This window comes from Drosophila ficusphila, unplaced genomic scaffold, assembly GCF_018152265.1.
Source record: "Drosophila ficusphila isolate 14025-0441.05 unplaced genomic scaffold, ASM1815226v1 contig_791, whole genome shotgun sequence".
Classification (NCBI taxonomy): Eukaryota; Metazoa; Arthropoda; class Insecta; order Diptera; family Drosophilidae; genus Drosophila; species Drosophila ficusphila.
This window is the reverse complement of record NW_025064737.1, coordinates 18,359,648-18,385,037: the sequence shown is the minus strand read 5'-3', so window position 1 is coordinate 18,385,037 and position 25,390 is coordinate 18,359,648. Positions and strand designations below refer to the sequence as shown.

The window sequence follows — 25,390 nt, the reverse complement described above, 5'->3', positions numbered from 1 at the left end:
TGACGCGCCAGGCGTCTGGAGAAGTCCCTCCTCAAATTCGGCGTCTCCGGCGTTCTTGGAATTCCGCCCTTGTAAAAACACTAGTTTAAATCACTAGGCCTTTAGCCGTTCACTGGCTTACCGTTGACAGAAGCAGTTTCCTCGAATTCACCGATTCCTAGAATTCGCAAAATTCCGGGAATTCCCAAATTCCTTGACTTCACTTTTCTACACGTCACAGATCGTGGGATCGGCTGAAGGTTTTCCCAGTTGGGGTTAATCGGGTCTCTCTTGTTGCAGTACAAACAATTCAAATATTTAATATTCACTTTTTGAAGTTTTAAGATTTAATCACTGCGAGAGATGTCCGTTGCGTGCGGCGATCAGAGGAAAAGAGGGAGGGTGGACGTATACGAGCGTCCTGCAAAATGCCATAATGCCAAAAAAAGCTTAACGCGATCAATCGATTGGCGATTTTGTCATGTGGTAAAGGTCATTACTGAATGCAATTTAGACTCGACCCTTGCAAGATGGTATTATCGTGTGGTAAAGGTCATTGCTGAATATTATTTTGACACGACCCTCATAAACCTGGAGCGGTGTTGGAGTTGCACTGCCGTTGCACGTAGTTTATGGCATCGGGCTAAGCGAAGTCGACGCGAGTCAAGAAGTTCTCCGTTTGTTACCAGCCCTAAATTTACACGGGACATGCAACCAATGGCTTCTAATGTGGGCTTTGCAACCATCAGTCGGAAGCGTAGGAGTCGTAGATAAATGTCTTACTCAGTCAGGAGTCATGAGAAAAGAGCCCCACTCAGGAAATACTGGTTACTTAAATTTGAAAAAATTATTTACATTTATTTTACTAAATTTAAAATATAAATTACTACAGCTATTAAGATTTCGCAAGCTTTATATCACGTTCTACGCAGCAGAAGTTGGAGTCGGTACTTTAGTTTCTTCAAGATTACTGTGTCCGTTGTCCAATTGGGATTTCTGTTTGACAAAGGCAGGATTCTTGGGTTTCGGTCTCAGGAAAAGATCCAGTCCACCAAAAGGTGCCTCAATGAGAATGTGCATTACGTAAGCCATCAAGCATGAGAATCCCATGGTTGTCCAGAAATTGCGCATCTGTAGGAAAATAATTAATATTAAAAATTGAACTGCAAACTTCTAGTTGCTTTTTGAAACCTACAATTGTGTAGTCTGAGAAGTAACCATTCGTCCTGCCGTTTCTGGCGTTCATCTCCTGAATGAACATGTGGAAGAGGTAGATGGAGTAGGAGAGCCTAGAGAGAGGCTGCCACAGCGGGGAGGAGAGGAAGCTGTTGGCCAGTCCTCCGTATCCCTGCATGCAGGCGAAGACCACCCAGCAAACGGCCATCGACCAACCCACTCGGGTGAGGGTGTAGTAAGAGGCCTCCCCGAAGGTGGACAAAGGAACGGCGCTCCACTTGGCATACGGGTACATGGCGAAGATCGAGGTGAAGATCATAGCCAGGCAGAGGATCCATCCCGCCCACACGAACATCCAACTCAGCTGGAATTTCCTTCCCTTATTGTAGTGCAGAAAGTATCCGAAGAGGAAGCCAATCAGCCAGGGAGTTGCATGGTTATGGGTCGCAAAGTACATATCTTTGTTGGCATCAGAAGAAAATTGCCTAAGTAATAAGGTTTCATTAAAAAAGATTCACATAAGTTTGTAGTTTTACATACTTCAAAATCATCGAGTAATCGTTGACCATTATGGTGGTAAAAAGACAGACAGATAGTAAAAGAATGAGAACAAAGATGCCAGCAGCCGCTTTCTTTCCCCATTTGTAGAGGGAGAACAGCAGGATCGGAGACAGAATGAACATCTGCATATCCAAGGACAGATACCAAGATTGTCCAATGCACTGAAATCAAAAAATAAATTATTGATATATATCAAAGATTAATAATGATATTGACCTACCGTATTGTTTGTATAGTTGTTCACGAAGAGCAAAGTCCAATACCAACCATTTTCACAGGTCGCCTTTCCTGAGTATCCACTGGCAAAAAGTGGTCCGCCTGATATGAGAGTCATGAGTTTCATGTGGACAACGATAGCAAAGGCCAAAAGTGGGACAATTCGGATTAATCGATGTAGGTACATAAGTGGTACGTTTAGTTTGCCCTTGGTTCTGTAAAAGTAATTTGTTTTTAAGTACTTATTATTGTAAAATAGTTTTTTTTACTTACTTGTCCATCATTCGCAAAGGAATCATAGCCACCAATAATCCACCAAGTACAAAGAACGAATCCACTGAGTAAAATCCATGCAAAATGAAACTAGAATAAGGTGCCTCTGCCCACTAAAACAAAAAATACTTTAAAAATACTTCTCATACAAAGTATTAAGTATTCAACTCACCGAAACGAAACGGAAAATATTTATGTCAGCCGATAATAAAGTCATGATGTACTGATGACTGAACACCACCCACATAAGCGACAGGCACCGAATTCCATTAATACAGTCAATAACATTCGGATTCGACTTAACTGGCACAATTCGAAATAGAGCTCTAGAGTTTGCCCTCGCGGAAAATACCTTTACGATTGTGGGGAGATGATCTAAAGCAAACGATTCATTGTGAAAACAGGTACGGATCGATAATTTTATGTTAACTCACCCTGATTCTTGACCAGACAGTAGTCCCACAACGTAAACAAAGCTACCAGGCCGCCCATCACCGATAACATCACTCTATAATCAAAGGCGTTAGTCGGGAAAAGATTAAGACGTCTACACACTTACATCATAAAAATGGTGAGTCCATCCCAGGGTTCACTTTCGCTGGTCTGGCAACTGCTTTCGCTGATACTCATGACCGAGCTGGGGAAAGTGGTATTCAGGAACTGCTTCACTAGTTGGCCCACAAACGCGTTCATGTGACTCGCCGAACAGGAGGCCGGAAAACAGGTGGCGGTCTTGAAATTTCCCACCATCCTGGTCTGGACTCCAAGCGCTGCCGCCGCCGACACTGAGAGAAAGCAGTACTTCCCCTGAATGGTTCTGCCCTGGCTGGTGTCCTTTTTGATGGCGAGACACTCGTCGAACTGACCCAGATCGTACATGTTGCCAGTGAGCAGGCCAGAAGGTATGGAACCCCAGGCATCTAGCACTGATGCAATAATGATAACATGGTCATAAAAAAAGTACTCGCCTCGGTTCAAAGATCACTTACTCTTCAGTGCCCAGTATTGACCACTTTGCAGACCAGTCATAAATGCGGCCAAATCACTGAGGCACAGCAGATCCTCCTGACTTGCCGCTCGGGTATCGAGGAGGTTTAAGTCTTCGGGTTTTACATCCTGAATGCGTCCTGCAAACTCAAATGCCAAGGATCTGAGTTGACTTAGTTTTTGGAACTCCGGCAGGACATCGCTTTCTTTTGGTTGCGAGGCACTAATGAGCGCGAGCCCACAGAGGAAAATCACTCCGAGTATTTTGGCCATTGTGGCTTGACTGTTAATAATGATTTCTCATCGAATTCAGGAAGCCTTTTATATACGAATAAGACTCCGATAAGCACAGTCTACGACAACAAATCGTGATTAGTCATGGATGGTCGATTCCATTGACCACGACAGATAAGCTTATCTTTAAAATTCTCAGTATGAAATTGTTAACCAAAACATCAAGATTACTTATAGCTACTTAATCGGATGAAGATTAAAAATAAGTGAATTATGCATATTGTATCAGCAGAAATGTAAAAATTTTACCATTTTTAAAATTTCACAATTCCTTATTTATTGTTATAAATCGTTTTCTATCAATGGACAATGCTATCTTAAAACCCCCAAAGTAAAAATTTGTATGGTAATAAATTGTCTTGTATCAGGAAACACGTGTATTGCTTTTCTTTTAATAAAGTACAACAAATTTAATTATCTAATCAGTTCGTATTTCAGTATTTGATTCAGTTCCCTCAGTTTCTCTTTGCTTAATCAGGTCAACATCATCTATCGGATTCTCCGAAAACTATTCAGAGTTCGTAGTTTGTACAATCTTTGCACATTTGATTTTTTGGGGACGTAAAAGAAAGTCCAGTCCTCCAATGGAAGCCTCGATTATAAGATTCAGGACATGGGAAAATAAGACTGTAAATCCAAGACTTTTCCAGGAATGCAGTATCTGAAAAAATTGTTATTTAAGCCATACAAATAAAATGATCCGAGAAGTCCGAGAAGTACGTATTTGTATCTCCTGTATGAAACTGTGCCAAATGTTCACCGAATACGAGAGTTTGGAGAAAGTGATCAACATCACGGAGTTCCTGTATCGCGGATCGGATAGAGCGCGAAGATCGAATGATTTAAAAGTACATCTTGGGTTTAAAAGTACATCTGCTTTTGCAACGAGAGATCCAAACTGGGTAAGAAAAAGTTACTTCAATTTCTTTCATTCAGTCAACTAAAACACTTACTTTGTGATTGGGTAGTAGTCGTAGATACATGTCTTTCTCATTCTGGAATCAGGATCATTCACTACAGCCAACTTAATTTGAGCCAAAGTTATTTACATTTATTTTCCTACACTTAAAATATAAATTACACATTTCTTATACCTATGCAGCAGAAGTTGGAGTCGTTATTTTAGTTTCTTTTAGATTACTGTTTCCGTTGTCTACTTGGGATTCTTGTTTGATAAAGTTAGGGCTCTTGGGTTTCGGTCGCAAGAAGAGATCCAGTCCACCGAAAGGTGCCTCAATGAGAATGTGCATTACGTAAGCAAACAAGCATGTGAATCCCAAAGTTGACCAGAAGTTGCGCATCTATAATAAATAGAGTTAATATTAAAAATTTAACTGCAAACTTCTAGTTGCTTTTTGAAACCTACAATTGTGTAGTCTGAGAAGTAACCATTCGTCCTGCCGTTTCTGGCGTTCATCTCCTGAATGAACATGTGAAAGAGGAAAATGGAGTAGGAGAGCCTGGAGAGGGGCTGCCAAAGCGGGGAGGAGAGGAAGCTGTTGGCCAGTCCTCCGTATCCCTGCATGCAGGCGAAGACCACCCAGCAAATGGCCATCGACCAGCCCAATCGGGTGAGGGTGTAGTAAGAGGCCTCCCCGAAGGTGGACAAAGGAACGGCCCTCCACTTGGCATACGGGTACATGGCGAAGATCGAGGTGAAGATCATGGCCAAGCAGAGGATCCATCCCGCCCACACGGCCATCCAACTCACTTGGAACTTCCTTCCCTTATTGTAGTGCAGAAAGTATCCGAAGAGGAAGCCAACAAGCCAGGGTCTTGCATGGTTATGAGTCGCTAAGTACATATTATCGATAGCACCGGCAGTATATTGCCTAGGTCAAAAGGGTTTGTTAAAGAAGAAGCACAATAGTGTGCAGATTTACATACTTCAAAATCATTGAATAGCCGTTGACCATTATGGTGGTAAAAAGACAGACAGATAGTAAAAGAATGAGAACAAAGATGCCAGCAGCAGCTTTCTTTCCCCATTTATAAAGGGAGAACAGCAGGATCGGAGACAGAATGAACATCTGCATATCCAAGGACAGATACCAAGATGGTCCAATGCACTAAATTAAAAAAATAATAATTATATTTTATTAAAGACTCAAAAAGAGTTTGACTTACCATATTGGTTGTATAGTTGTTCACGAAGAGCAAAGTCCAATACCAACCATTTTCACAGACTGTCTTTCCAGAATATCCACCTGAAAAAAGTGGTCCGCCTGCTATGAGAGTCATAAGTTTCATGTAAACAACGATAGCAAAGGCCAAAAGTGGAACAATTCTAATTAATCGATGTAGGTACATAAGTGGTACGTTCAGTTTGCCCTTGGTTCTGTGAGAGAAATTGGTTTATAAGTAAAAGTAACTAATAAATAGTATTTATCAATTACTTGTCCATCATTCGCAAAGGAATCATAGCCACCAATAATCCACCAAGCACAAAGAACGAATCCACTGAGTAAAATCCATGCAAAATAAAACTAGCATAAGGTGTCTCTGCCCACTAAAATAAAATACTTCAAAAATACTTCTCTTAAAAAGTGTTAAAAAATTTAACTCACCGAAACGAAATGAAAAATATTTATGTCCGCAGAAAGTAAGGTTAAGATGTATTGGTGACTGAACATCACCCACATAAGGGACAGGCACCGAATACCACTAATACAGTCAATAACATTCGGATTCGACTCTACTGGCACGATTCGAAATAGAGCTCTAGAATTTGCCCTCGCGGAAAATACCTTTACGATTGTGGGAAGATCATCTAAAGTGAACGATTCATTGTGAAAACAGGTGCGGATCGATAATTTTATGTTAACTCACCCTGATTCTTGACCAGACAGTAGTCCCACAAAGTAAACAAAGCTACCAGGCAGCCCATCACCAACAACATCACTCTTTAATCAAAGGCGTTAGTCGGGAAAAGATTAAGACGTCTACACACTTACATCATAAAAATGGTGAGTCCATCCCAAGGTTCACTTTCGCTGGTCTGGCAACTGCTTTCGCTGATACTCATGACCGAGCTGGGGAAAGTGGTATTCAGGAACTGCTTCACCAGTTGGCCCACAAACGCGTTCATGTGACTCGCCGAACAGGAGGCCGGAAAACAGGTGGCGGTCTTGAAATTTCCCACCATCCTGGTCTGGACTCCAAGCGCTGCCGCCGCCGACACTGAGAGAAAGCAGTACTTCCCCTGAATGGTTCTGCCCTGGCTGGTGTCCTTTTTGATGGCGAGACACTCGTCGAACTGACCCAGATCGTACATGTTGCCAGTGAGCAGGCCAGAAGGTATGGAACCCCAGGCATCTAGCACTGATGCAATAATGATAACATGGTCATAAAAAAAGTACTCGCCTCGGTTCAAAGATCACTTACTCTTCAGTGCCCAGTATTGACCACTTTGCAGACCAGTCATAAATGCGGCCAAATCACTGAGGCACAGCAGATCCTCCTGACTTGGCACTCGGGAATCGAGCAGGTTTAAGTCTTCGGGTTTTACATCCTGAACGCGTCCTGCAAACTCAAATGCCAAGGATCTGAGTTGACTTAGTTTTTGGAACTCCGGCAGGACATCGCCTTCTTTTGGTTGCGAGGCACTAATGAGCACGAGCCCACAGAGGAAAATCACTCCGAGTATTTTGGCCATTATGGCTTAACTATTTTTTATGACTTCTCATCGAATTCGGGAAGCCTTTTATATGCGAATGAGACACCGATAAGCAATGTCTACGACAACAAAACGTGATTAGTCATATGATGATCGATTCCATCGAACACGACAGATAAGCCACTCTTTGAAATATGCGGTATGAAATTGTTAATCAAAACATCAAGAGTGCTAATAGGTACTGAATCGGATGAAGATTATGCATATTGTATCACCTTATATGGTAATAAATTGTCTTGTATCAGGAAACATGTGTTTTGCTTTTGTTTTACTAAAGTACAAAAAAATTATTTATCTAATCAGCTTGTGTTGGAGTCAGTGGCGGATTTACGGGGGCTTTTGGGGGTTCAAACCTTTACCAAAAAACCGAATCGACATCGGCCAATTTTACCCAAAACTAAACCCAACAGGAAATCGAACCCAGCCAATTCCATGCAGATCAATTGATCAAAAATGTTCCTCATGTTCCATATGAGGTTTGGCAATAATTTCTCAACAAAAGGCCAAGCCTTATTCTTTTTAAAGTGGGGAAAAGGTTTTTACAGACATAAATATTATAATATAATAATATATCCAAATTATATCATCACAATTAACCCCCTGTTACAATCTACGAGGTTTTTTGAAAAATTCATCAAGTATTTTATTAAGAGTAAGTGGAATGTCGTAATGAATATTTAATGATGCAAGCCCATTTAACCGCCCTAGGCCAATTGTACTGGCGTCGCAGTTGAAACTGGTAAAACTGCTAGAATACGAAGTATTGTAGTCACGTTAGGAAAAGCCTCGCTATTAACCAACTGAAAAAATCGACATGTAAGTTAACTCATAAAATGTAGTTATTTGAAAATGATCCTTACATCAAGTGCTTCGAAAACATTTTTATCTTCCGATCTTCAACTCGCCTTCTCCACTTCTTAACTTCTGATACGAACCCATTTTCAGAACAGTCAAGAACCGTAGCATAAAACTCGTATAATTATCAACACCGAAATCATTTTTCGGGAACTAATTTGTGTTTTGCTAAACGACTTTGAAGATGATTTATGTATGTATCGATGAATGGGATGTAAAATGGGATTCTGTAGTAATCCTCGACAGATTCAGCAACGACGTTGCATCTTCCTGTTTGACGACTGTTGACACGAGGTTTCTTCATTTCGATGTCGTTATGTGTACACACATTTTGTACATCTTCAAAAATTTGAGCAATCTAGACCTGCATCTAAGAGATATGTCTTGATAGTGTTGGCTAGACCTTGCCCAAAAACGTCTTTCACTTCCATAAATCCCAAAAAAACCTCACGAAGTTTTGATGTGGAAGGGTCTACATATCGGACACAAATCGAGAACTGATCAATACCAGCAGCATCAGTGGTACCATCTGCCAAGACTGCGCTTTGAACAATTTTATTCCTAATCAAATTGTAACTCACCTGGATTATTTCATTCTGGGTTGTTTTGCTGATATGTGTTGCATTTTTTGCTAAAGAAAAAAGTCTGTTTCTTAAAATGTATACAGACGACAAGCAAAAAATATTGCTGCAAAAAAACTGTGCAAGTTCTTTGTTTGCAGCAAAATGTTTTCACTCGTGTTTATACGAGCAAATTTGGGCGCAGCAATCAACTTGCTGCAAATTGTTTGCATCGTGTGTACCTAGCTTTAGATCATTATCGATTTCAGCACGATAGCTTAAAATAGCCCGAAAATTTACGTCGTTATCGTTCTTTACATCATCACTTTCTATATTGATTGAGCGGAGTAAAGGTCCATAGTCTCTGTAGCCTCGAAGAGCCTCGAAGAGCAGAACGAAGAGCAGAACGAAGAGCAGAACGTCTATTCCTTTCAGGACTCCATGTCGTATGTCTCGTAACCTTTCAATGCCTGCCACTGCTTCTTTATGGTAATCAGTTTCTGCGTGAAAAAGCTTCCCTTGCATTCTTCCAGTAACGAAATGGTTTGGTAACTAGTTGACTAGTTTTCAAATTACGGAGACTGACAGTCGCGATATCACGGTTGCAAATCTTCTTATTCTGCAAATTTTTCAGAGCAGCGTCGATGTGAGAGGACTCGGCACATTGAAGGTCGGCATCATTCCGAGTTGGCGAAGACGATTCTTGGGGCGACCTTTTGTCAGTTCAATATCCTTTTGTTCAATATCGTCCGTATTCTGCGAAAAACATTTATTGAACTCATTAGACGAGTGCACTTTAATGAAATAGAGTTCATTAGAAAACAAACTACACAATACACAAGTCTAAATTTGATAATATGGAATCAGGAAAATTTTTTTGATAATTTTTCATTTAGAAACAAACGGAACTTCAATCTTTATCGAGACTATATCATTTCTTTTACGTAATTTGTTGAGATTCTGATAGAAAATAATTTTTTCAATAGTAAATAATTATGAAAAATTATTTTAAATCAACAACCTAACCTCTCAACCATTATGAAAATTGAATTTTTCAATTGAATACTTTGTAAAGCGTGAATAGAGGAACAGTCATACTAAGAGATACATTTAACCACGATTAATGATATATAAGCGATACAAATAAAATGATTCACCACAAATGACATACCACTTTACAGAGAGAAGTAAGAATTTGTCCTTGTGATCCTTTGGTTTATCTCCTGTATGAAACTGTGCCAGATGTACCCCGAATACGAGAGTTTGCCACAGCGGAAAGGAGAGGAAACTACTGGCCAGTCCTCCGTATCCTTGCATGCGGGTGAAGACTACCCAAAAAATGGCCATCGGCCAACCAACTCGGGTGAGAGTGTAGTAGAATGACAATTCCAAAGTGGTCAACATCACGGAGTTCCTGTATCGCGGATCGGATAGAGCGCGAAGATCGAATGAGCCAAGGAGCTGCGTGGGTGTGGGTTTAAAAGTACATCTGCTTTTGCAACGAGAGACCCAAGCTAAATAATTAATAGGTACTTCAATATCTTTCATTCAGTCAACTAAAACCCCTACTTTGTGATTCAGTAGAAGTCGTAGATAAATGTCTTTCTTAGTCTGGAATCAGGAAAAAAGAACCCCCTTTCATTCACTACAGCCAACTTAAATTTGAGCCAAAGTTATTTAAATTTATTTTCCTACACTTAAAATATAAATTACTACAACTAATAAGATTTTGCGCATTTCTGATACCTATGCAGCAGAAGTTGGAGTCGTTACTTTATGTTCTTCTAGATTACTGTTTCCGTTGTCTACTTGGGATTTTTGTTTGACAAAGGCAGGGCTCTTGGGTTTCGGTCGCAAGAAGAGATCAAGTCCACCGAAAGGAGCCTCAATGAGGATGTGCATTACGTAAGCCATCAAGCATGTGAATCCCATAGTTGTCCAGAAGTTGCGCATCTATAATAAAAAGAGTTAATATTAAAAATTGAACTGCAAACTTCTAGTTGCTTTTTAAAACCTACAATTGTGTAGTCTGAGAAGTAACCATTCGTCCTTCCATTTCTGCCGTTCATCTCCTCAATGAACAAGTGAAAAAGGAAGACGGAGTAAGAGAGCCTAGAGAGAGGCTGCCACAGCGGCGAAGAGAGGAAGCTGTTGGCTAGTCCTCCGTATCCCTGCATGCAGGCGAAGACCACCCAGCAAATGGCCATCGACCATCCCAATCGGGTGAGGGTGTAGTAAGAGGCCTCCCCGAATGTGGACAAAGGAACGGCACTCCACTTGGCATACGGGTACATGGCGAAGATCGAGGTGAAGATCATGGCCAGGCAGAGGATCCATCCTGCCCACACGGCCATCCAACTTAGCTGGAACTTCCTTCCCTTATTGTAGTGCAGGAAGTATCCGAAGAGGAAGCCAATCAGCCAGGGAGTTGCATGGTTATGTGTTGCAAAGTACATATCATTGTTGGCATCATCAGAATATTGCCTAAGTAAAAAGGTTTCGTTACAAAAGATTCGCAAAAGTTTGTAGTTTCACATACTTCAAAATCAGTGAGTAGCCGTTGACCATTATGGTGGTAAAAAGACAGACAGATAGTAAAAGAATGAGAACAAAGATGCCAGCAGCAGCTTTCTTTCCCCATTTGTAGAGGGAGAATAGCAGGATCGGAGACAGAATGAACATCTGCATATCCAAGGACAGATACCAAGATTGTCCAATGCACTAAAATCAAAAGATTAATTATTGATATATATTAAAGATTGATATTGACTTTGACCTACCGTATTGGTTGTATAGTTGTGTGAAAGCAATTGGTTTATAAGTAAAAGTAACTATTAAATAGTATTTTTTCAGTTACTTGTCCATCATTCGCAAAGGAACCATAGCCACCAATAATCCACCAATCACAAAGAACGAATCCACTGAGTAGAATCCATGCAAAATAAAACTGGCATAGGGTGTCTCTGCCCACTAAAATAAAATAGTTAAAAAACACTTTTCTTACAAAGTATTAAGTATTTAACTCACCGAAACGAAACGGAAAATATTTATGTCCGCAGAAAAGAAAGTCACCGTGTATTGATGGCTAAACATCACCCACATTAGGGAAAGGCACCGAATACCATTAAGACAGTCGATAACATTCGGATTCGAATTGACAGCTACAATTCGAAATAGAGCTCTAGAATTTGCCCTTGCAGAAAATACCTTTACGATTGTGGGAAGATGATCTAAAGCAGAGGATTCATTGAGAATACAGATGTGGATCGATAATTTTATGTTAACTCACCCTGATTCTTAACCAGACAGTAGTCCCACAAGGTAAACAAAGCTACCAGGCAGCTCATCACCGATAACATCACTCTATAATCAAAGGCGTTAGTCGGAAAAAGATTTAGACGTCTGCGCTCTTACATAATAAAAATGGTGAGTCCATCCCAGGGTTCACTTTCGCTGGTCTGGCAACTGCTTTCGCTGATACTCATGACCGAGCTGGGAAAAGTGGTATTCAGGAACTGCTTCACTAGTTGGCTCATAAACGCGTTCATGTGACTCGCCGAACAGGAGGCCGGAAAACAGGTGGCGGTCTTGAAATTTCCCACCCTCCTGGTCTGGACTCCCAGCGCTGCCGCCGCCGACACTGAGAGAAAGCAGTACTTCCCCTGAATGGTTCTGCCCTGGCTGGTGTCCTTTTTGATGGCGAGACACTTGCGAACTGACCCAGATCGTACGTGTTGCCAGTGAGCAGGCCAGAAGGTATGGAGCCCCAGGCATCGAGCACTGACGCAAAATTGATAACATGGTCATAAAAAAAGTACTTGCCTTGGTTCAAAGATCACTTACTCTTCAGTGCCCAGTATTGACCACTTAGCAGACCAGTCATAAATGCGGCCAAATCACTGAGACACAGCAGATCCTCCTGACTTGGCACTCGGGAATCGAGCAGGTTTAAGTCTTCGGGTTTTACATCCTGAACGCGTCCTGCAAACTCAAATGCCAAGGATCTGAGTTGACTTAGTTGTTGGAAGTCCGGCAGGACATCGCCTTCTTTTGGTTGCGAGGCACTAATGAGCACGAGCCCACAGAGGAAAATCACTCCGAGTATTTTGGCCATTATGGCTTAACTATTATTTATGACTTCTCATCGAATTCGGGAAGCCTTTTATATGCGAATGATACACCGATAAGCAATGTCTACGACAACAAATCGTGATAAGTCGTATGATAGACGATTCCCTCGAACACGACAGTTGAGCTAATCTTTAAAATTCTCAGTATGAAACTGTTAATCAAAATATCAGGAGTACTAATAGATACTTAATCAGATGAAGATTAAGAATAGGTGAAATATGCATATTGTACCAGAAAGAATCTATTACTTTTAATGTTTTTATAATTTAGAAATATTATCAATACAGGGTGCGCCATCTCGAGCTTCGGTATGAAAAAATTGAATAACTTTGGAAAAAAACAAAAATTCATGGAAAATGTTTTATGTTTATTTAGATTGATCCTTTACAATTCATTTGAGTTAGTTTTTGAAGGGTCTAGAAAATTTCTGGTTACAGCAGGACGGGGCCCCATGTCACACAGCAAACGAAACCATGCAGTTTTTGCAGCAAAATTCCTGGATGCGTTGTGTCAAAAAGAGGCGATATCGACTGGCCGGACTTGACCCCGCCGGATTTCTTTTTGTGGGGTATACATAATCAAGCCCTAGACCATCACAGAGCTCAAGGAGAGTATTCGCACCGAAATGGCCAATATAGTGGCCGATTGCTCAAGCAAGTAATGGAAGATGCTCGAAAAAGGACACTTTTTGCCATCAAGAACAAAGGAAGTCACTTAGTCGATATTGTGTTCAAAAACTAACTCAAATGAATTGTAAAGGATCAATCTAAATAAATGTAAAACATTTTCCATGAATTTTTGTTTTTTTCCAAAGTTATTTAATATTTTCATACCGAAGCTCGAGATGGCGCACCCTGTACGTGACTTGAGAATGTCTTATTTATAGTTATAAATCGTTTTATATCAATGGGCCACGTTTTCTTAAAGCCCCCAAAGTAAAATGGTATATGGTAAAAAAATTTCTCGTATCAGGAAACAAGTTAATTGATTTTAGTTTTATTAACGTCAAACTAAATTAATTATCTTATCAGCTTTTGTTTGAGTATTTGATTCAGTTCAGAAACTGAGGGCTCTGTTTGCTTAATCGGCTCAACATCATCAATTGGATTCTCCGGTAAATGTTCGTTGTTGGTACAACCTCGCCAGGCTTATCCAGTCCAACAATGGGAGCCTCTATTAATAGGTACAACAAATAGGAAAACAAGACTGTAAACCCAAGAGTCGACCAGAAATCCAGCATCTGAAACAAATGATATTTATGCGATACAAATAAAATGATTCACTTCAAACAACACATCGCTTGATAGTCCGAGAAGTACGTATTTGTCCTTCTGATCCTTAGATTTATCTCCAAACAAAAAAGGAAGCTTATATACCCGTACAATCATCAAATATGCAAATACATAAAGGCTAAACAACATCAGCTATGACGATTTTTCTATTCATTTTCCATATTTTCGACTATTGTTCATATCGCAGCTAAATAATACCTATAGATGTCAGATTTTAATAAAATTTAATTCGTAATTCAAAAGTCGTTAGAAAACTCTATATTCCTAAAATCATACTTGTCTGATGAAAAACAACGATGTTATCATTTTATTTCCGTTATTTCTATATAGATTTTAGGATCTTTCCTATGGCAGCTATATGATAACGGTGTCGGATCTTAATGACATTTTTATTTCGATTCAAGGGTTATTAAAAAACTCTATACGACGTTATAAATTGTTTCCATTATTTATATATATATTTTTTCGATCTTTCCTATGGCAGCTATATGGTAGAGTTATCCGATTTTTATAAAATTTAAGGGGCACAACTAGTGTGACGGCCTAAAAAAATGGTGATTTTTGGGAATTTTTTTAAAAAAACTACTTGATCCATTCTTTTCAAATTTTCAGAATATATTTATACATGTTTGAAGAATATACAGTAAAATTTTTAAAGAAAAAAATTAAATATTTTTTAAGCTAGAGCCGATCTCCAACGGCGCTAAAAAAAAAAGTGCCCCAACTGCTGCAGTGATTCCGGCCATCTCCGTGGATGAAATCAAAAAATGAAAAATTCTCGTTAAACTAGATGATATTGTCCATACAATGACCTACGATAAAAGAAAAATATCAAAAATTGACAAAATGGCGGCGTTTAAAAAAAAAAAATCGAATTTTACCCAAAATTTGGGTCGTTTTTGGCCTGCCAAAATTCGATTTTTGATAGGATCAGAAAACCGATAGGTCATTGTAGGGAGGACTATATATAGAACATCTAAAAAAAATTTGATAGTGATCGGATCATTAGTTTTTGAGTTATCACTGCAGCAAATTCGGAAAATGCAGTTTCGAGAAAAACGCGTTTAAAGATAAAATGATCGTATTCACTGCTATACGAGCGGCTGCTCTTAAAATTTATATAACTCAAAAACTATTTAAGATATCGATTTGAAATTTTAATATGTTATTTTTAAAGGTTTAATCTACCGAAATATGAAAGAAAAAAAAAAAATTTTTTTGAAATGTCACACTAGTTGTGCCCCTTAATCCGAAATTTAATAGTAGTTAAAAAACGCCATCTGGAAAGAAGTCGATCTCATTAAAAATAACGGAGTAATAATTTTTTATTTCAGTCTCTCGTATGGGAGCTGTCCGATATAGTCTGCGGATCCGGCCCGTTTCGACTTATATATTGCGTGTAATAACTACACAACTCTTGGGAAAGTTTCAGCCAGAAAGCTTTAAAACTGAGAGACTAGTTTACATAGAAACAGACAGGACGACAGACGGACAGACGTACAGATGTATTTCGATTCGTGATGCTGATCAAGAATATATAATATATACTTTATGGGGTTTGAGGTGTCTCCTTCACTGCGTTGCAAACTTCTGACTGAAATTTTAATACCCTTTGCTCTGCAAGGGAATAAAAATGGCCATTGGCAACCAACTCGTGTAAGGGTGTAGTGGAATGACAGCTCTAAAGTGCTCATTAACCATGGAGTTCCTGCATCGAGGATCGGAAACACGGTGAAGTAAAGAGCATCGCCAGGCAGAGAATCCATCCAGACCAAATGGACGCCCAACACAACTGGAACTCAGTCTGGAATCAGGAAAGAAGAACCCCCTTTCATTTACTAAAGCCAACTTGAATTTGAGCCAAAATTATTTAAATTTATTTTCCCACATTTAAAGTATAAATTACTAAAACTAATAAGATTTCGCACATTTCTTATACCTTCTATGCAGCAGAAGTTGGAGTCGATATTTTAGTTTCTTCTAGATTACTAGGTCCGTTGTCTACTTGGGATTCTTGTTTGATAAAGGCAGGGCTCTTGGGTTTCGGTCGCAAGAAGAGATCCAGTCCACCGAAAGGTGCCTCAATGAGGATGTGCATTACGTAAGCCATCAAGCATGTGAATCCCATGGTTGACCAGAAGTTGCACATCTATAATAAATAGAGTTAATATTAAAAATTGAACTGCAAACTTCTAGATGCTTTTTGAAACCTACAATTGTGTAGTCCGAGAAGTAACCACTCGTCCTGCCATTTCTGGCGTTCATCTCCTGAATGAACATGTGAAAGAGGAAAATGGAGTAGGAGAGCCTGGAGAGGGGCTGCCAAAGCGGGGAGGAGAGGAAGCTGTTGGCCAGTCCTCCGTATCCCTGCATGCAGGCGAAGACCACCCAGCAAATGGCCATCGACCAGCCCAATCTGGTGAGGGTGTAGTAAGAGGCCTCCCCGAAGGTCGACAAAGGAACGGCACTCCACTTGGCATACGGGTACATGGCGAAGATCGAGGTGAAGATCATGGCCAGGCAGAGGATCCATCCCGCCCACACGGCCATCCAACTTAGCTGGAACTTCCTTCCCTTATTGTAGTGCAGGAAGTATCCGAAGAGGAAGCCAATCAGCCAGGGAGTTGCATGGTTATGGGTCGCAAAGTACATATCTTTGTAAGCATCAGTAGTGAATTGCCTGAATAAAAAGGGTTTGTTAGGAAAGATTCACATAAGTGTGAAGTTTCACATACTTCAAAATCAGTGAGTAGCCGTTGACCATTATGGTGGTAAACAGACAGACAGATAGTAAAAGAATGAGAACAAAGATGCCAGCAGCAGCTTTCTTTCCCCATTTATAAAGGGAGAACAAAAGGATCGGAGACAGGATGAAAAGTTGCATATCCAAGGACAGATACCAAGATTGTCCAATACACTGAATTTAAAAGAGATATTATTTATAATTGTTTAAGACTAATAATATGGTGGACTTACCATGTCGGTTGTATAGTTGTTCACGAAGAGCAAAGTCCAATACCAACCATTTTCACAGTCCGTCTTTCCTTTTAATCCACTAGCAAAAATTGGTCCGCCTGATATGAGGGTCATGAGTTTCATGTGGACAACGATAGCAAAGGCCAAAAGTGGAACAATTCTAATTAATCGATGTAGGTACATAAGTGGTACGTTCAGTTTGCCCTTGGTTCTGTGAAAGAAATTGGTTTATAAGTAAAAGTAACTATTAAATAGTATTTATCAATTACTTGTCCATCATTTGCAAGGGAATCATAGCCACCAGTAATCCACCAATCACAAAGAACGAATCCACTGAGTAAAATCCATGCAAAATAAAACTGGCAAAGGGTGTCTCTGCCCACTAAAATAAAATAATTAATAAACACTTTTCTTACAAAGTATTAAGTATTTAACTCACCGAAATGAAACGGATAATATTTATGCCTGCAGAAAATAAAGTCATGATGTATTGATGACTGAACATCACCCACATTAGGGAAAGGCACCGAATACCATTAAGACAGTCGATAACATTCGGATTCGAATTGACTGCTACAATGCGAAATAGAGCTCTAGAATTTGCCCTCGCGGAAAATACCTTTACGATTATGGGGAGATGATCTAAAGCAGAAGATTCATTGTGAATACAGATGTGGATAAATAATTTTATGTTAACGCACCCTGATTCTTGACCAGACAGTAGTCCCACAAGGTAAACAAAGCTACCAGGCAGCCCATCACCGATAACATCACTCTATAATCAAAGGCGTTAGTCGGGAAAAGATTAAGACGTCTGCAAACTTACATCATAAAAATGGTGAGTCCATCCCAGGGTTCACTTTCGCTGGTCTGGCAACTGCTTTCACTGATACTCATGACCGAGCTGGGGAAAGTGGTATTCAGGAACTGCTTCACCAGTTGGCCCATAAACGCGTTCATGTGACTCGCCGAACAGGAGGCCGGAAAACAGGTGGCGGTCTTGAAACTTCCCACTGAGAGAAAACAGTACTTCCCCTGAATGGTTCTGTCCAGGTTGGTGTCCTTTTTGATGGCGAGACACTCGTCGAACTGACCCAGATCGTACATGTTGCCAGTGAGCAGGCCAGAAGGTATGGAATCCCAGGCATCGAGCACTGACGCAAAATTGATAACATGGTCATAAAAAAAGTACTCGCCTCGGTTCAAAGATCACTTACTTTTCAGAGCCCAGTATTGACCACTTAGCAGACCAGTCATAAACGCAGCCAAATCACTGAGACACAGCAGATCCTCCTGACTTGCCGCTCGGGAATCGAGCAGGTTTAAGTCTTCGGGCTTTACATCCTGAACGCGTCCTGCAAACTCAAATACCAAGGATCTGAGTTGGCTGATTCTCTGGAACTCCGGAAGGACATCGCCTTCTTTTAATTCTTTTAATTCTTTTAATTCTTTTAATTCTTTTAACTGTGAGGCACTAATGAGCACGAGCCCACAGAGGAAAATCACTCCGACTATTTTGGCCATTGTGGCTTGACTGGTAATAATGATTTCTCATCGAATTCGGCAAGCCTTTTATATCCGAATAAAACTCCGATAAGCAATGTCTACGGCAACAAAAAATGATTAGTCATATAATGGCCGATTCCATTGAACACGACAGATAAGCTAAGCTTTAAAATTCTCAGTATGAAACTGTTAATCAAAATATCAGCAGTAATAATAGTTATGAAGATTAAGAAAATGGTGAATTATGCATACTGTACCAGCAGGAGCTTTAATGTTTTAAAATTTTGAGATATTATCACAAGTTAATTTTACAATGCCGTATTTATAGTTATAAATCGATTTGTATCAATGGGCAATGCCTTCTTAAAGTCCTCAGAGTGAAAAGTTTTATGGTAATAAATTGTCTTGTATCAGGAAACAAGTATGCTTCTGGTTTTATTAACGTACAACAAATTTAATTATCTAATCAGCTGGTGTTTGAAGATTTGATTGAGTTTCCTCAGTTTCTTTTTGCTTAATCAGGTCATCATCATCAATCGGATTCTCCGGCAACTGTTCTGGGTTCATAGTTTGTACAACCTCGACAGGCTTATTCTTTTGAGGCCGTACAAGAAAGTCCAGTCCACCAATTGGAGCCTCGATTAATAGGTACAGTAAATACGAGAATAGAACTGTAAATCCAAGACTGGACCAGAAATCCAGCATCTAAAAAAATTGTTTTTAAGCGATACAAATAAACTCTTTCAATTCAAGTAATATACCACTTGGTAGTCCGAGAAGTAAGTATTTGTCCTTCTGATCCTTTGGTTTATCTCCTGTATGAAACTGTGCCACATGTACACCGAATACGAGAGTTTGGAGAGGGGTTGCCACAGCGGAGAGGAGAGGAAGCTGTTGGCCAATCCCCCATATCCTTGCATACAGGCGAAGACCACCCAACCAATGGCCATTGGCCAACCAACTCGTGTAAGGGTGTAGTAGAAAGACAACTCTAAAGTGGTCATCAACCATGGAGTTCCTGCATCGCGGATCGGATAAAGAGCGAAGATCGAAGTGAAAAGCATGGCCAGGCAAAGAATCCAGCCAGACCAAACCGCAACCCAACTCAACTGGAACTTCTTGCCCTTAGTCACGTACAAGAAGTATCCGAACAAAAATCCAATAAGCCAAGGAGCTGCGTGGGTGTGGGTATAGAAGTACATCTGCTTTTGCAACGAGAGATCCAAGCTGTGGAATAAATAGTTAATACAATTACGTTAATTCTGTCAACTAAAACACTTACTTTGTTATTGAGTAGTTGTTGACCATCATGGTGGCAAAAAGGCAACCAGACAGCAACACCATGAGGACAAATATTCCAGCGGCAGCTTTTTTGCCCCATTTATAAAGAGCAAACAAAAGGATCGGAGAGATTAGGAACAACTGCATATCCACAGCCAAATACCAGGTATGATCAAGGCACTATAATAAAAACTTGTTTTATATATTTTACTATATACTTGCTACCAGAATGAAGTTACCATATCGTTTGCATAGTTAACTACAAAAAGCAAGGTTAAGTACCAGCTTTTTTCACATGACGCCTTGCCATTGTAACCTCCCTTAAAAAGTGGTCCATCGCCCAAAACTCCAATGAGTTGATTGTAAACTAGTAAAGCCATGGCCAAAATAGGAACAATTCTGATCAAACGATGAAGGTACATCAGTGGCACATTCAGTTTGCCCTTGTTTCTGCAAAACAAAACAAAGTAATGAGAATATTGTTTTCCTTTTAAAATGATTAACTAACCTCTCCATCGATCGCAATGATATCAAAGCCACCAGCAAACCGCCGATAAAGAAAAATGAGTCAACCGAAAAAGTCCCGTGTAAAAAGAAACCCGTAAAAGGCTTTTGTAACCACTAGAAACAGAAATCTTGTTAAGCGTTTTATAAAAAAGGTTGTTATAAGTTACTTACTGAGATAATACTAAAACGATTAATGTTTGGTGAATGAAATAAGCTGGCATATTGATGCAAGAAAACCACCCAAACAAGAGACATACAGCGAATTCCGTGAAGGCATTCAATTACATTCGGATTTGACTTAATCTCGACGTGGAAAAGAGCACGGGAGTTCGCCCTGGCAGAAAACAGTTTGACAACCGGAGAAATCTCTTCTGCAAGATAAAAAGATTAGAAACTAATAAATAAGACCAATTAATAAAATTTTGTCTCACCTTGATTCTTAACCAAAAAGCAGTCGTACAGTGTAAAAACAGCTACAACGAAGCCCATCACAGATAAGATCACTCTGTAATCAGAAATGATTAGTACGGAACTAAAATGTAAATAAACAATCACCTACACTGTCAAAATAGTGAGTCCACTCCAGGGTTCGCTTTCATTTGTCTGGCAAGTGTCCTCATTGATACTCATTGCTGTGCTGGGTAAACTTACGTTAAGTATTCTCTGGAAAATCTGCTCCACAAACTTGTTCATAAGAGTTGCTGAACAGGAGGCAGGAAAACAAGCTGCTATTTTCATTTTTAATATTCCAGCTAAGGAATTCTCAATGCCAAGAGCTTTGCTAGGGGAAACTTCCAAGAAGCAGTATTTTCCGCGAATGGTGTCCTTCTTTATATTGATGCACTCGTCGAAGTTTCCCAAGTCATATACGTTGCCCGTAAAAATTCCAGAGGGAATAGTTCCCCACGAATCAATCACTGTCAATATAAAGAGCACGAAATAGTTATTCAAAATCTAATTGATTTAATAGCCAACTTACTTTTCAATGCCCAATATTGGCCAGAGGTAAAGGCCAACATAAACTGGGCCATATCACTTAGGCACTGGAGATCATCAGCAGTTGGCAATAAGGAGTCGGAAAGGCTTAGTTCATCCAGCGAGACATTTTTAAAGTAATCGGCGAACTCAATACCCAGTGGCTTTAGTTCTTTTAAACGCTGAAACTCCTGAAGGACACTTGTGTCCTTGGGCTCCAAAGCGGTGATCAGAGCGAGCCCACTCAGTAAAATAATACTTCCTATGTTGACCATGCTAACCCAAATGGTATTAACTGGTTCTATAACAATCTAAAGAGCTTATATAGCAGTAAAAGGCTTCCACTGCGATAGTAAGCGACGTGGGGCATTTAAATCGAGTCCCGACTGTAATATACCAGGTAATGAATAATAAATAATGAATAAATAAATTAAAATAAAGTGTTGCTGACACATCATGATGTATAAATTGACAAATTATCACATTGTTGACTTAAAACTGTAGCCCAATAAGTGCCAAATTATTGGTAACAACAATCGTTTTTTTTTTTCCGGATAATAAAAAGTCGACTCCAGTAATCTACGAATACTGGGTATAACAACCTTGTCAGCTTTAATCTATTCATAAAAGGCTCAATTCTGGCGAAGAGACTATCAGTTCAAGTGTAATAGAACTTGACCACCCCATGGTTAAAATAGATTTTTTTCGAATGAATTCGAGATTGGCTATCATTTCCTATAATTTAGATGCCAGGTGGTTTACTGGTTCGAAGCGTAATTAACATTTCCTTTTCATATTTTACTGAACATTTTTCTAAATGGAACTTTTTGTCACGGTTTTATTGTTTAAGAGGGCTTTTAACATTTAGTAGTTCAGTACTACTGTCTGTCACATTCTGGAAGACCTCTCATATTATTACAGATTAAAGTGCACATTTTAATGCTTTTAAACAAAAAATTTTTTTCTGTAAAAACCGAAATCACTTTGGCAATATTTTTTGGGTTTGATTGGCAACCTCTGCTTTATTATTTTTTACAAATGGCCTTTACAATGTAATCTGGGGATAAGAAGCGATAAGCTTGTAGTTTAGCTAGACTCCTGATTGTACAAAATAAAAGTTGATAACAATCGATTACGAATTTCAAGCGTGCCGACTTCCCCGATAGTGAGCAATCTAGACTAGACTTCTGGGTATCAGGAGAAATTTCCCCTACAACGTGTTTTTTATTCGTTATCAGATTGAGGTAATCGGTAATTTGATCGGTAATCTAAAAAAATGATATTGAACTTCGGCGGAACGGGTAATGACCCACACCAACATAAATAGACCGAAAATGTTTACGGAAATAAATAACAGAAATAAGATAACATATTTAGAAAGAGATTTGCTTTTAGATTTTTTATTGTCAGATATATTTATTTAGCAGCATCAGAAACACTTCAAGGATTCGTTTCAGTTTCAGTACAGTCTGTTTCACTAGAGATCCGCACATCTTTCTGTTCGTGAATTAGCTTCGGTTGATCAATAGCCGGAGGATTCTTTCGAGGCCGTAAAACGTTTTCAAATCCGCATAGAGGAGCCTCAATGATGAGGTACAAGAGATAGGACATCAGTAGAGTGAAGCCAAAATCAAACCAAAATCGTTCCATCTGCAAAACAATTGCAAAGTAGTTAATAATGTTAATGATATTAATAGTACACGTTTCTAGTAACGCACCACAGAATAGTTGGAGAAATACGTATTCGTTCTGACACTTCTCATGTTTATCTCCTGGACAAACATATGCCAAATATAAACGGAGTAGGAGAGCCTTGAAAGAGGTTGCCATAAAGGTGTAGAAAGAAAACTGTTGGCCAGGCTACCGTAACCCTGCATACACGCAAAAATAATCCAGCAAATGGCCAATGGCCATCCAATTCGAGTAAGAGTATAATATAGAGATTCCTTTAGGATTGATAAAGGCGGATAAAGCGCAAAGATCGAAGTAAACAACATCGCCAGGCTGAGGATCCAACCCGTCCATACAACAAGCCAGCTCAACTGAAACTTTTTACCGCGATTCAGATGAAGAAAGTAGCCAAATAAAAATCCAATTAACCAAGGAGCAGCGTGAGTATGCGTGGCAAGGTATAACTTCTTGTTGGGCACCCCGTCATCCTCAGCGCCATTTCTGTAAGCAGTATATTAATGTAAGTATATATCAATATTCAAGAAAAGTAAATCAACCTTACTGAATAAGCAAAGAGTACTGGTTGACCATTTGGGTGGCAAACAGACAACCCGAGAGCAAAACCACCAATACAGCAATCCCGGAAGCCGCTTTTTTGTCCCATTTGTAGAGAGCTATTAAAAGAATCGGGGAAAGTATATACAACTGCATGTCCACTGCCAAATACCACGTGTGATCGAGACACTGAAATAGATAGAATGATTCACAGTAGATTACAAATAAAGCCCCTTAAACATCAAGTACTCTTTTACAGGTGTTTTTATGATAATGTTGATTATCGGTGACCATGACGTATTTGATTACAAATCGAACACGTTTTACTACTCACAACGTTTAGTACTGCATAGTTCTGGACAAAAAGCAGAGTCCAAAACCATCCCTTCTCACAATATTTCTTGCCATGATAACCGCTTTTTAACATTGGACCACTGCTAATAACTGTCATCATTGTCATGTAGACAAGTATTGCGATGACCACGACGGGCAAAATGCGAATAATCCGATGCAGATACATTAAAAGAGGGTTTAGTTTTCCACCAGATCTGTAAAGAAATGAAGTATTAGATAAACTTTTCGAGTAGTTAATTGTATTCTTACTTCTCCATAGAACGTAAAGCCACCATGCAGACTAGCATTCCACCAAGAACGAAAAAAGAGTCCACTGAGAAGTATCCATGGAGTACAAAACTGGCAAAGGGTGTAATGGCCCACTACAATATCAGCAAGATTAAGAGCAAATATAATATATTTTAACTATAAGTTACTCTAACCGAAAACATTTCATTTGAATTTAGGCTAGGAGAATTTAAAAAGAATATAAGCTCGTGGCAGTAAATAACCCAAATGAGTGACATGCAACGAATTCCATGAAGGCAATCAATCACATTTGGATTTGATTTACTAGGTACGATTCGAAAAAGACTCCGAGAGTTTGCTCGAGCTGAAAAAGCCTTCACCAGAGCTGGCATCCGATCTGAAAAGTATCTTATATAATATAGTAAAAAACAATATCTTAAAAATCCATCTCACTTTGATCCCTGCACAGAAAGTAGTCATAAAATGTAAACAAAGTTACAAGGGCAGCCATTACAGAAAGAATGGCTCTAAAATAATAACAATAAAAATTAAAATCATATAAAATAATATGATAAAATAATAAATTACATGGTGACAATAGTCAGTGTATCCCAAGGTGGACTTTCACTCGTTTGACAACTTTCTTCACTGATCTTCATACTTATGCTAGAGCTGAAAACATTAGATATTTTCTTTGCCAGATGTTGCACAATGGGATCTATTTGAGTTGCAGTGCATGAAGATGGAAAACAGGTTGCGATTTTTAATTTGTTGGCGATTAGAAAACAGTATTTTCCACTTATTTTCTGACTACTGGAGATCTTTTGGTTAACTGATAGGCATTCATCAAAGTTTCCAAGATCGAAAGTATTTCCAGTTAGCAGGCCAGAAGGAATAGAGCCCCATGAGTCAACCACTGGTTAATAAAGAAAGTAGATACCTTAGTTTCCAGACCTAAAATTACTGATGGTGACTCACTCTTTTGTGCCCATATTTGACTAAAGGAAAGTCCCCTTAATAGAGCTGCCAAGTCTTGTTTACATTCGAGATCCTTTGGATTGGCTGATAAGCCAAAACTCTCAAGAGTTACATTTCGGAATAATTCCGAAAAGTCCAAGGGCAACTGTTTTGAAAGTTTATTATTCTGTACATCAGGATCCGCCGAATCCGAGGCACTATTATTGACCAGTCCACAGAACAGTAAAACGTAAATTACGTTTATCATTCTAATTCGTTTTCGACTGAGAGCTTTCAGACAGTAGACTCTGATTTTATATGGCAATGCTATTAATCGATAAGCGTTATCTTAAATATGACAACCGATTAGCAAATACCTG

The 25,390-nt window shown here is 39.4% G+C and overlaps 5 protein-coding genes and 1 pseudogene across 5 annotated transcripts; all 6 read right to left on the bottom strand.

The window, feature by feature from the left end:
- Positions 1–865: 865 nt before the first annotated feature.
- Positions 866–3,465, bottom strand: LOC108091594 (nose resistant to fluoxetine protein 6-like). The gene is made up of 9 exons (XM_017190869.2): positions 3,195–3,465; positions 2,765–3,131; positions 2,640–2,713; positions 2,378–2,580; positions 2,206–2,318; positions 1,937–2,147; positions 1,696–1,877; positions 1,175–1,640; positions 866–1,110 (listed from the first exon to the last, which is right to left on the bottom strand). The coding sequence occupies exons 1-9, from the start codon at positions 3,463–3,465 to the stop codon at positions 904–906; spliced, it is 2,094 nt and encodes a 697-aa protein (XP_017046358.2). The 3' UTR covers positions 866–903.
- A 1,115-nt stretch (positions 3,466–4,580) lies between these two features.
- On the bottom strand, positions 4,581–7,141 carry LOC108091587 (O-acyltransferase like protein-like). The gene is made up of 9 exons (XM_017190862.2): positions 6,871–7,141; positions 6,441–6,807; positions 6,316–6,389; positions 6,054–6,256; positions 5,883–5,995; positions 5,614–5,824; positions 5,374–5,555; positions 4,853–5,318; positions 4,581–4,787 (listed from the first exon to the last, which is right to left on the bottom strand). The coding sequence occupies exons 1-9, from the start codon at positions 7,139–7,141 to the stop codon at positions 4,581–4,583; spliced, it is 2,094 nt and encodes a 697-aa protein (XP_017046351.2).
- A 3,182-nt stretch (positions 7,142–10,323) lies between these two features.
- LOC108091586 lies at positions 10,324–12,691 on the bottom strand (annotated as a pseudogene).
- Positions 12,692–15,942: 3,251 nt separating this feature from the next.
- LOC108091585 (O-acyltransferase like protein-like) lies at positions 15,943–18,500 on the bottom strand. Its single transcript, XM_017190861.1, has 9 exons — positions 18,194–18,500; positions 17,803–18,130; positions 17,678–17,751; positions 17,416–17,618; positions 17,246–17,358; positions 16,977–17,187; positions 16,736–16,917; positions 16,215–16,680; positions 15,943–16,149 (listed from the first exon to the last, which is right to left on the bottom strand). Exons 1-9 carry the CDS (start codon positions 18,498–18,500, stop codon positions 15,943–15,945), a joined length of 2,091 nt encoding a protein of 696 aa, XP_017046350.1.
- A 381-nt stretch (positions 18,501–18,881) lies between these two features.
- LOC108091593 (nose resistant to fluoxetine protein 6) lies at positions 18,882–21,520 on the bottom strand. The gene is made up of 9 exons (XM_017190868.1): positions 21,250–21,520; positions 20,830–21,187; positions 20,702–20,775; positions 20,442–20,641; positions 20,272–20,384; positions 20,003–20,213; positions 19,765–19,943; positions 19,244–19,709; positions 18,882–19,187 (listed from the first exon to the last, which is right to left on the bottom strand). Exons 1-9 carry the CDS (start codon positions 21,518–21,520, stop codon positions 18,945–18,947), a joined length of 2,115 nt encoding a protein of 704 aa, XP_017046357.1. The 3' UTR covers positions 18,882–18,944.
- A 1,109-nt stretch (positions 21,521–22,629) lies between these two features.
- Positions 22,630–25,278, bottom strand: LOC122320779 (nose resistant to fluoxetine protein 6-like). Its single transcript, XM_043209259.1, has 9 exons — positions 25,032–25,278; positions 24,642–24,969; positions 24,507–24,580; positions 24,248–24,450; positions 24,075–24,187; positions 23,806–24,019; positions 23,479–23,660; positions 22,964–23,417; positions 22,630–22,895 (listed from the first exon to the last, which is right to left on the bottom strand). Exons 1-9 carry the CDS (start codon positions 25,276–25,278, stop codon positions 22,686–22,688), a joined length of 2,025 nt encoding a protein of 674 aa, XP_043065194.1. The 3' UTR covers positions 22,630–22,685.
- Between the last annotated feature and the right edge of the window lie 112 nt (positions 25,279–25,390).

Coding starts and splice junctions, on each gene's coding strand:
- LOC108091594 (XM_017190869.2), bottom strand. CDS start 3,465: ATGGCCAAAATACTCGGAGTGATTTTCCTCTGTGGGCTCGCGCTCATT. Junction 2,581..2,639: donor CTGTCTGGTCAAGAATCAGG/GTGAGTTAACAT, acceptor CGTTTGCTTTAG/ATCATCTCCCCACAATCGTA. Junction 1,878..1,936: donor ACAACTATACAAACAATACG/GTAGGTCAATAT, acceptor TTTTGATTTCAG/TGCATTGGACAATCTTGGTA.
- LOC108091585 (XM_017190861.1), bottom strand. CDS start 18,500: ATGGCCAAAATAGTCGGAGTGATTTTCCTCTGTGGGCTCGTGCTCATT. Junction 17,752..17,802: donor GGACTCACCATTTTTATGAT/GTAAGTTTGCAG, acceptor CTTTGATTATAG/AGTGATGTTATCGGTGATGG. Junction 17,619..17,677: donor CTGTCTGGTCAAGAATCAGG/GTGCGTTAACAT, acceptor CTTCTGCTTTAG/ATCATCTCCCCATAATCGTA.
- LOC108091593 (XM_017190868.1), bottom strand. CDS start 21,520: ATGGTCAACATAGGAAGTATTATTTTACTGAGTGGGCTCGCTCTGATC. Junction 20,642..20,701: donor CTTTTTGGTTAAGAATCAAG/GTGAGACAAAAT, acceptor TTTATCTTGCAG/AAGAGATTTCTCCGGTTGTC. Junction 20,385..20,441: donor ATCGTTTTAGTATTATCTCA/GTAAGTAACTTA, acceptor TTCTGTTTCTAG/TGGTTACAAAAGCCTTTTAC.
- LOC122320779 (XM_043209259.1), bottom strand. CDS start 25,278: ATGATAAACGTAATTTACGTTTTACTGTTCTGTGGACTGGTCAATAAT. Junction 24,451..24,506: donor CTTTCTGTGCAGGGATCAAA/GTGAGATGGATT, acceptor GATACTTTTCAG/ATCGGATGCCAGCTCTGGTG. Junction 24,188..24,247: donor ATTCAAATGAAATGTTTTCG/GTTAGAGTAACT, acceptor CTGATATTGTAG/TGGGCCATTACACCCTTTGC.
- LOC108091587 (XM_017190862.2), bottom strand. CDS start 7,141: ATGGCCAAAATACTCGGAGTGATTTTCCTCTGTGGGCTCGTGCTCATT. Junction 5,319..5,373: donor GGCTATTCAATGATTTTGAA/GTATGTAAATCT, acceptor CTTTTGACCTAG/GCAATATACTGCCGGTGCTA. Junction 4,788..4,852: donor ACTTCTCAGACTACACAATT/GTAGGTTTCAAA, acceptor TATTTATTATAG/ATGCGCAACTTCTGGTCAAC.